Here is a 10,000-nt window from a genome sequence, read left to right on the forward strand (position 1 = left end):
TAAGAATAGACTAATTTTTTGAAGGAGGAAGTATAGAGGAAGTGAAAGTGTTCAGATATTTGAGAGTGGACTTGTTGGCAGATGGTTCTGTGAAAAATGAGGTGAACCATAGAATGACAGGGGGGGAAAGGTGGGTGGTGCATTGAGATATCTGTGGAGACAAAGAATGTCATCCATGGAGGCAAAGAGGAAAATGTATGAAAGTGTGGTGGTACCAGCACTCTTATATGGGTGCGAAGCATGGGTTGTAAAGGTTGCAACAAGGAGAAGATTGGAGGCAGTGGAGATGTCATGTCTGAGGGCAATGTGTGGTGTAAATATCATGCAGAGAATTTGTGGCTTGGAGATTAGGAGCTATGGAAGTACCAAAAGTATTATCCAGAGATGCTGAAGAGAGGTTGTTGAGGTGGTTTTAACATTTAGAGAGGATGAAGCAAAATAGGATGATGTAAAGGGTGTATAAATCTGTAGTGGAGGGAAGGTGGGGGAGGAGTTAACCTAGGAATAGTTAGAGGGAGGGGGTAAAGGATGTTTTGTATGGGAGGGCCTTGGCCATCTTGTAGGCATATGAGCATGCTAGATAGGAGTGAGGGGAGGCAAATTGTTTTTGGGACCTGACAAACTGTTGGAGTGTGAAGAAGATAACATTTGTGGAGGGATTCAAGGAAACTGGTTAACTAGACTTGAGTCCTGGAGGTGGGAAGTACAGTGCCTACACTCTGAAGGAGGGGTGGGGATATTTGCAGTTTAGGAGGGGGGGCATCTGAGCTGTAGTATCTGCGTGCCTCTGTCAAGATAGAGTGAATGATGGTGAAAGTGTTTCTTTCTTGTGTCGCTCTACCTTGATGGGAGACGGGCAGTATGTTAAAAAAAAAAAATTATGAATGTATATTATGGAAGTTAGGAGGAGGTGCGGGATTACCAAAACTGTTGTCCAGAGGGCTGAGGAAGGGTTGTTGAGGTGGTTCGGACATGTAGAGAGAATGGAGCGAAACAGAATGACTTCAAGAGTGTATCAGTCTGTAGTGGAAGGAAGGCGGGGTAGGGGTCGGCCTAGGAAAGGTTGGAGGGAGGGGGTAAAGGAGGTTTTGTGTGCGAGGGACTTGGACTTCCAGCAGGCATGCGTGAGCGTGTTTGATAGGAGTGAATGGAGACAAATGGTTTTTAATACTTGACATGCTGTTGGAGTGTGAGCAAAGTAACATTTATGAAGGGGTTCAGGGAAACCAGCAGGCCGGACTTGAGTCCTGGAGATGGGAAGTACAGTGCCTGCACTCTGAAGGAGGGGTGTTAATGTTGCAGTTTAAAAACTGTAGTGTAAAGCACCCTTCTGGCAAGACAGTGATGGAGTGAATGATGGTGAAAGTTTTTCTTTTTTCGGGCCACCCTGCCTTGGTGGGAATCGGCCAGTGTGTTAATAAAAAAAAAATAATTATATAACTATCTGGTTAGATTGCAGTTACACATCCCAAGTTTTCCGAGACGCCGCATGAAGATATGCGCTACAACGACACTAACCTGAGGCTTAATATTGAATTTATTTGGAGGCCACTGATGGATCAGCATGTGGCCAAGCTTCTTAATCATTTAAAGGTAAACATTATATGATTGTCTTCATTAATAATCAAGTTTCCCATCTAGCCAGGCTTGAGTCTTGGAATTGGGAAGTACATACATTTCCTGCATTCTAAAAGGAGGGATGACAGTATTGTAGTTTGGAGGGTCATCTGAACTGTGATGTCAGCATACTTTTAACTAGGCTGTAAATGAAAGAGTGACAATGAATTACCATAAGCCATATAATTACATCCTGTAGGCATAGGCATGTGTAATTACCACAGATGTTAATATAAAGTTTTAATGTGTATTTCATTTCCTCTTTTTACTGTTTTGTGACAGGTTTTCTATATAATTTAGCATCCTGTGGAGTAGAAGAGTTAGTGGTAATTATAACATTACACTTCAAACAAAGGGTTATTTCTGCTGGTAATGTTTGTTTGTTCTTTGTGTTATTTTAGGATAACTATTTGCTGTTACCTTCTTGTATCTTTCTTTCCAGAGAAGAAAGTCACTGCCCAAGCTGATAGTGATGGGAAGTGCCACTCATGCCATTAAGAATTCTAATGGTTCTGCATTGGCTTTAGAAGAGTATAAGAAAAACTTGACTCTTCTTTCATCTGTAAGTTTGGGTATACGTATATGGCATTTTTTTTTTCTTGTTACCCTCAAGATCATAAGTTATCTTACAAATTATTTACCAGTAGTCTAAACTGAGGTGCCTAGTCTTTTGCTAGTGAGCATGTGTAGTAGAACAGTGCTCTTCTGTGATACTTATAACTGTGTGTGCAAGCACCACCGTTAATGTGAGCTGCATTTTCAGTGATGAGAAAGTTAACAAAGGAGATCACGCTCTGCCCAGGACTATCAATACATTTTTGAGAACTCAACTAGTAACCACATTATAACCCCACATTCTCCAAAATTATACATTTGCATACTGTGCTGCATAATCTGTATTCATTTATTACTTTTATGTAATAATAATAATGATATACTTTTGCATGTGATTTAAATTAAAAGAATTAAATCTAAATTTTAAAAAACCAAACACTGATAACAAATAAACTACAGTACTGTACTTCTGAAAATACAAGATCAAATGACATTGAGACATTCAAAAATCACTTTTAAAACCATAAGAATATTTTGCTAACAATGATGACATCAATGCCCTGCTAAAATCACTAAACACTTGAGTGTTGCACTGATAATAGTGACCTGGCTAAAATATAACCTAATAGATACAGTATACAGGAGGGCCCTGCTTATACAGCAGTTTAGGTTTCAAGCTATTGCTGTAAGGCAAAAAATCTCTGTAAAGTGAAACATAGAGGTTTTTTCACTTTCAAATGCATGTAAAAGTCTAACAGCATATTTACACTTATCATATATTAAGTAGCAATAGAGCTAGGCCTAAAAAATGCACATACACACACTACTTAACTTAAAATATTTTTGTCCTTAGCTTATAGTGAGTGGTGAATATATTTACTGTAGGAAGTCAGAATAAATGAAGAATGGGTATAATTGGAAACTTCTGCATTAGCGAAACACCGTGAAGCAAAGCACTGTAAAGTGGGGCGTGCATGTATACAAGGCTCTGTATGTCCTCTATAAGTTTAGTGCTTCCCTATGAATATATTATTAATTATTACCATAATAATAATAATCATAATAATTATAATAATACAGTAGACCGTTATATTACACGGTTTTATTTGGCACATTTTGGTTATTGCACTATTGAAAAATTGCGGCACAATTTTATACAAGACTTCGTAAAATTAACTTAACACGGTTCGATTTGTGGGAGGGGAAAAAAAATTGGAGCATTGCCCACGGGATGCTTTCCCAACACAGCTCAGAGCTGGCTGTGTTTATTATGTTTGTGGACTGAGTTTAGATCTTTTAATTGCCATATCTTTTATCCGCCAAGCAATCATGGCACCCAGCAGGCATACAAGTGTTGCTGAAAGAAAAGGTTTAAATGTTTAAGTCTAGGAGTTACGAAGAAAATTGAGATATTAGACAAGCTTAAGAGTGGCTCACTTGTAGTGGATATAGTGCGGGCCTATGGCCTTAATGAAGCGTCATTTCATACAATTAAAAAGAATGAGGTGAATATATGAGCTTGCGTAATGAATAACCCAGGATGTCACCTCATGAAAAGAATGGCACGTAGATCACTAGTAAATAAAACAGAAAACTTGTTGCTTGAGTAGATCGAACAAAAGACAAAGAAAGGTGCACCACTTAATTTCATCTTAATTAGGGAACAGGCCTTACAGTTGTTTAAAGCAGTGTGTGATAAGGAAGGCCTGAAAAAGAGTGTATGTTTATCACAGGCTGGTTCCACAGCTTTAAGTTGCGTAATAAGTTACATAATATTAAGTTTTCTGGTGAAAGTGCTTCAGCTGATATTACAGCAGCAAGTAATTTCCCTGCTGAATTGCAGGAAATTATTTCTGAGGGTGGCTATGAGAAACATCAAGTGTTTAATGCTGATGAGACAAGTGTTTTTTGGAAGAAAATGCCAACAAGAGCTTATATCAGTCAGCAAGAGAAAAGTGCACCGGGCTTCAAGGCAGCAAAGGAGCGCTTCACCTTGCTCCTTTGTGGTAATGTGTCAGGTGATTTCAAGTGTAAGCCCATGGTTATTTACCGCTCTAGGAATCCTCGTGCTTTGAAAGGTGTAGATAAAAACACCTTACCAGTAATTTGGAGGTCAAACCAGTCACTGGTTTTTCCCTTGCTTGAGAGTCAGGTTGAGGAAATTGTTCAGCTGGCAAGGAGATTACCAGGTGATGGTTTAGAAGGTATGAATGAAGATGTGAATGAGCTCTTAGAAGATGATGATGAAGACAGGAGTCCAGAGGAAATGTTGGCAGAGCTCAGTGCACAGATACAAGGAAGGGAGATAACAGAAGAAGATGAAGAAGAACTGAAGAAAAACAGCTAACATTGCAGCAGTTACGTGAGCAGTTCCATGTTGCTGCTAAACTAGCAGACTTTTTCACTGAAGAGGTCCCTGTCAAATCTAGAAGCAGTGCTTTGAAACGGGATCTAGACTAGCTGATGATGCCTTACCGTCAGCTGTATAATGTACTGCAGGGTAAAAGAGCCCAGAACTCCATTACAGAAATTATGCACACTCTAATATAACCATCGACGTTAGTACCAGAAGCTCTACCATCCACATCTGCCGACAACCAACAGACATCCACCTCAGTCCAGTACGGCCACACCATGCATATCCACTCTCTTCACAATCATCCACAAACACCATTACCCACAATTTAAGGTAAGAAATACTATTATTTCTGTTGCATTTGTAGTCTTAAGCAGTAAAAACATAATATATCATGACAATGAGCTACAATTACATATTCACTTTTATTTTTGTAAGACCTGTTGGTCTAAAAAAAGTTGTTTGGCTTTTTGAGGGCTCCCAGGAATGTAACCCTATTTTTCCCATAAGCTCTTCAGTTTATCTAACACAGTTTTACCTAACACGACATTTTCAGGAACGTAACAACCATGTAATATAATGGTCTACTGTAATTGTATACATGGAGCAAGGGGCTAGTAGCCCCTTTTCTTGTATAAATTACTAAATTTAAAAAAAGTGAAACTTTCATTTTTCATTTTTGGGTCACCCTGCCTCAGTAGGATATAGCTGGTTTGTTAAAAGAATTGAAAGAATTGTATACATAAAACATACTTGGTTACACAACTACATACAGTGGACCCCTGAGTTTCGGCAGCATCGACTTTCGTGAAATTCGACTTTCGGCAAGTTTTCTCGGCAAAATTTGGCCTCGAGTTTCGTGATTAGACTCCTGATTCAGTGACCGTCCGGTACCCGTCCGCCCGTCACCGCGCACACAAAGCCAGTCTCCCATGCCATTCACGCTTAGTGTGCCATTGTTTACCAACACGTGACCATCACCCTGCGGGTTCATACGTAATAATCCATTGTTTTTTGTGATTGCAACTGCTAAATAAGTCAGCATGGGCCCAACGAAAGCTAGTGTAAGCCCTTTGGTAAAGAAAGCGAAGAACATGATCCAGAGGGATTTTGAAGGGTTTGAGGCAGACCCTGACCCTGCCTGTTGTGGAAGGTGTTGTGGCATTGGGCAAGTCCATGGGGTTGGAGGTGAGCCACGGGGATGCGGAAGAGTTGGTGGAGGACCACAGGGAAGAGCTAACCACTAACGAACTGCAAGAGCTTCAACTGGAACAGCATCAGACCACAGCTGAGGAACTTGCTTCAGAGGAGGAAAAGAGAGTGAAGGAGGTGCCTTCTTCGGTGATTAAGGACATGTGTTCAAAGTGGAATGAGTTGCAAAGTTTTGTTGAAAAGTATCACCCTGACCAAGCTGAAACAAGCCATATCTGCAACATGTTCAGTGACAAAACCTTGTCCCACTTCAGGCAAATCATAAAGAAATGCCAGAAACAGACCTCTCTGGACAGATATTTTGTGCAGCAGGGGTCCAGTGACTCTCAAGTTGTTCCCAGTGGCATTAAAAGAAGACAGGAAGTAACCCCAGTAAAGGACTTGCTACCTGAAATCCTAATGGAAGGAGATTCTCCGTCCAAACAATAGTGTACACCTTCCTCCTATCCCCTTCTCCCGTCTTCCATCCACCCAGAAGTCTTCAGTAAAGGTAAGTGTAATGTTATTATTATTTTTTATAGTATGCATGTACTTGATTTCTGATTGTTTTCAGTATGTAAATCTTATTTAATTTGAAAAAAAATACTTTCTTTTAATATTTTTGGGTGTCTGGAATGGATTAATTTTATTTCCATTATTTCTTATGGGGAAAATGGTTTCGAGTTTCGTGAATTTCGACTTTCGGCAGGCTCTCTGGAATGGATTAATCATGAAACTCGGGGGTCCACTGTATACACATTTGAATGTAAATGCAGTACTAACCCAGACAAAAAAAAAAAAAGCGTTGCTCTTGTAATTTCATTTTATTTTCTATAGGTCTTACACCAAATAGGCAACAAAACCCAGTTGCTTTGGATGTTGCAAGACCCAGTTGTACCTGAAAGACTGAAACCGGAGAGACTGGCCATAACCAATGATCAGCTTGACCTTTATAATATGGCTGCTATGGAGGTAAAAACTGCATACATTTCAGTTTATTTATACATATATATGCAGTAAGGTCACAGTAAACAGGTGATATTACAATATGCAAAACAACCACTGTGAAAAAATATTAAAATTCCAAGTGCTTTCGTGATTTCTCACGTTATCAAAGTCCTTGATAATGTGAGAAATCACGAAAGTGCTTGGAATTTCACTATTTTTTGACAGTGGTTGTTTTGCATACATATATCTGTACTGTATTTGATTTTCATAACGAGTTGGCCACTGCAAGGGGTCTTGATGATGCTGAAGAGGCCCCTGATCCAAGCAGTTGCAATTACTATTCCCTTCCTTCAATTGCACCTAATTACTCCCTACCCCTCCAATTTCCCAGGTCGTCTGTGAGCCGTATGGGTTTAGTACTTCCCTATAGTACTTTCCTCTAATAATGTGTAGGTGATGGGAGGCAGTTACAGTATGAAATATCTGTTATTTCTTGAGATAGAGCACAGATATCATAGGGTCTTGATGCTACTGAAGAGGCTCCTGATCCAAGCAGTTGCAATTACTATTCCCTTCCTTCATTTGCACCTAATTACTCTCTACCCCTCCAATTTCCCAGGTCCTCTGTGGACCCTGTGGGTTTAGTACTTCCCTATAATACTTCCCTATAGTACTTCCCTCTAATAATGTGTAGGTGATGGGAGGCAGATACCATAGTAACATATATTAAGGGATTCACAGAATCCAGCTAGCTGAATTTAAGCTCTGAAAGTGGGAAGTACAGTGATTGTAGTCTAAAGGAAAGGTGAAGATGTTGCAGTTCAGAGGGTCATCTGAAATGTGATGTCAGCACACTTCTGGCAGCTCAGCAGTTAAATGAATAATGGTGAATGTATTTCCTCCTTTTTTGGGAAGTTGCCCTACCTGGATGGGAGACAGGCAGTGTGTTAAGAAGAATTGTTTGATTTTGTATGCTCCTACATATACTGTGTTACACAACTGAAATTTAATTTTATGTTGAATGCAACAATATAAATGTATGAATTCTTAATTGCAGTTTTATAATGTCTTTGGTGCAGTAGTAGCATACTTACCCCATGTTCAGTGGGATAGTGATTTGCATTCTCAAAATTCCTCCAATTTTATTTTTGTTATATTCAAGATAAGAGAGTGAAATTTAATATATATTGACAGGACATATAAACAAATTTTACCTGGGTTAATAGTTTAAACTTTGGTAAAAATGATCTGGGCCAACAGTATCATTCCATTGAGCTCATGAATTCCTGGTTATAATTCCATCAATGATTTAGATAAAGAAAAATTGGATATCAAATTGGGGAGGAGGAGTATGGAAGAAGTGAATGTTTTCAGATACTTGGGAGTTGACGTGTCGATGGATGGATTTATGAAGGATGAGGTTAATCATAGAATTGATGAGGGAAAAAAGGTGAGTGGTGTGTTGAGGTATATGTGGAGACAAAAATCGCTGTCTATGGAGGCAAAGAAGGGAATGTATGAAAGTATAGTAGTACCAACACTCTTATTTGGGTGTGAAGCTTGGGTTGTGAATGTAGCAGCGAGGAGGCAGTTGGAGGCAGTGGAGATGTCCTGTCTAAGGGCAATGTGTAGTGTAAATATTATGCAGAAAATTCGGAGTGTGGAAATTAGGAGAAGATGTGGAGTTAATAAAAGTATTAGTCAGAGGGCTGAAGAGGGGTTGTTGAGGTGGTTTGGTCATTTAGAGAGAATGGATCAAAGTAGAATGACATGGAGAACGTATAAATCTGTAGGGGAAGGAAGGCGGGGCAGGGGTCGTCCTCGAAAAGGTTGGAAGGAAGGGGTAAGGGAGGTTTTGTGGGCGAGGGGCTTGGACTTACAGCAGGCGTGCATGAGTGTGTTCGATAGGAGTGAATGGTATTTGGGACCTGACGATCTGTTGGAGTGTGAGCATGGTAATATTTAGTGAAGGGATTCAGGGAAACCGGTTATTTTTACATAGCCGGACTTGAATTCTGGAAATGGGAAGTACAATGCCTGCACTCTAAAGGAGGGGTTCGGGATATTAGCAGTTTGGAGGGATGTGTCGTGTATCGTTTTACGTATATGCTTCTAAACTGTTGTGTTTCTGAGCACCTCTTTAAAAACAGTGATTATGTGTGAGTGAGGTGAAAGAGTTGAATGATGATGAAAGTATTTTCTTTTTGGGGATTTTCTTTCTTTTTGGGTCACCCTGCCTCGGCGGGAGACGGCCGACTTGTTAAAAAAAAAAAAAATTCCATCAATGTCTATGGATCAGATTCCAAATGAAAACTAATCCAAATGAAATACAGCCTCTCCTCACCTAGCGACGTACTTGTTTACCGATGACTTGGACTTACAACGGGCTCTCTGACCAGTATGCATACCTGAATAATGTATATTAGAGCTGATTTCCTCTATTCTGCTTATTACAATATACAGTACACTGCTGTACAAACATTTAAAAATATACCAGAAATGTTATAAATGGTGCAAAGGTGACATTAAAATAATATCAAAGATGGTTGACACAAACCCACTACCATTATAGTATGCTCCTCACTTAGTGACGAATTTGTTTACCGATGTGGTCTTAGGAATGGAACTCCGTTGTTAAGTGAGGAGAGGCTGTAATGGTTTCAGGTGGAAATTGTGATAGTCATCTTTCTGCATCTTGGACTCGAAGTACTCCCGAAACTCAAAACTTTAAGGTGCGACATGACAGAAAAGTCTCCAGGCAGTTATATTTAAATATAATGCCTCTTTTTTTTTCCTTCTCCTTTGCAACACTATAATGAGGGCTAAAATAAATAAATTATTCAAAATATAAACATTTATATTGTTTATCTCCAAGTATTCTTTGTTAACTGCGGTATGTTCCTTATTCTGGGAAGTTAAAAATAAAATTAATAAATTAGTTAGAACTAAGAGTTTGCCTTGATAAGTAATTACACATGTGGAGAAGTGACAGTAATGAAAAAATCTACAGGTCCTCTACAACACGAAGGTTCACATATGGTCCAGCTCACGTCTGGTAGCTCAGGGAAGCATAGGAGGCTTTTCAGATGGAATACATGCAGGAGAAGTAGCAATAAAATATGATACACAAGTAAGTTAATTTGATTGTTTTTCCTCATGATACATTTAAAGAGTTTCTTAATATATAGTCACTACACAACTAAATGCTCGTTACTAACTGAAGTTTAACAGTATGAGAAGCTACGAATCTGTTCATGAGTCATCAGATCAAGATCCATACATTTCTTCCTCACTGATTACTTGGTTCTGGTCACAAGTAAAGCAGTATGGTAC

General features: G+C 39.3%; 1 protein-coding gene across 2 annotated transcripts in view; it reads left to right on the forward strand.

The window, feature by feature from the left end:
* Positions 1–1,452: 1,452 nt before the first annotated feature.
* The window catches only part of LOC128704438 (N-acetylneuraminate (7)9-O-acetyltransferase), a gene marked incomplete at its 5' end in the record, with an annotated part of 49,674 nt that continues 41,126 nt past the window's right edge, over positions 1,453–10,000 (forward strand). For both annotated transcript variants that reach the window (XM_070102955.1, XM_070102956.1), the window contains 4 exon segments: positions 1,453–1,593; positions 2,060–2,179; positions 6,557–6,691; positions 9,678–9,797. In XM_070102955.1, coding sequence (XP_069959056.1) covers positions 1,453–1,593; positions 2,060–2,179; positions 6,557–6,691; positions 9,678–9,797 — 516 coding nt within the window.

This window comes from Cherax quadricarinatus, chromosome 84 (assembly GCF_038502225.1).
Source record: "Cherax quadricarinatus isolate ZL_2023a chromosome 84, ASM3850222v1, whole genome shotgun sequence".
Lineage (NCBI taxonomy): Eukaryota > Metazoa > Arthropoda > Malacostraca > Decapoda > Parastacidae > Cherax > Cherax quadricarinatus.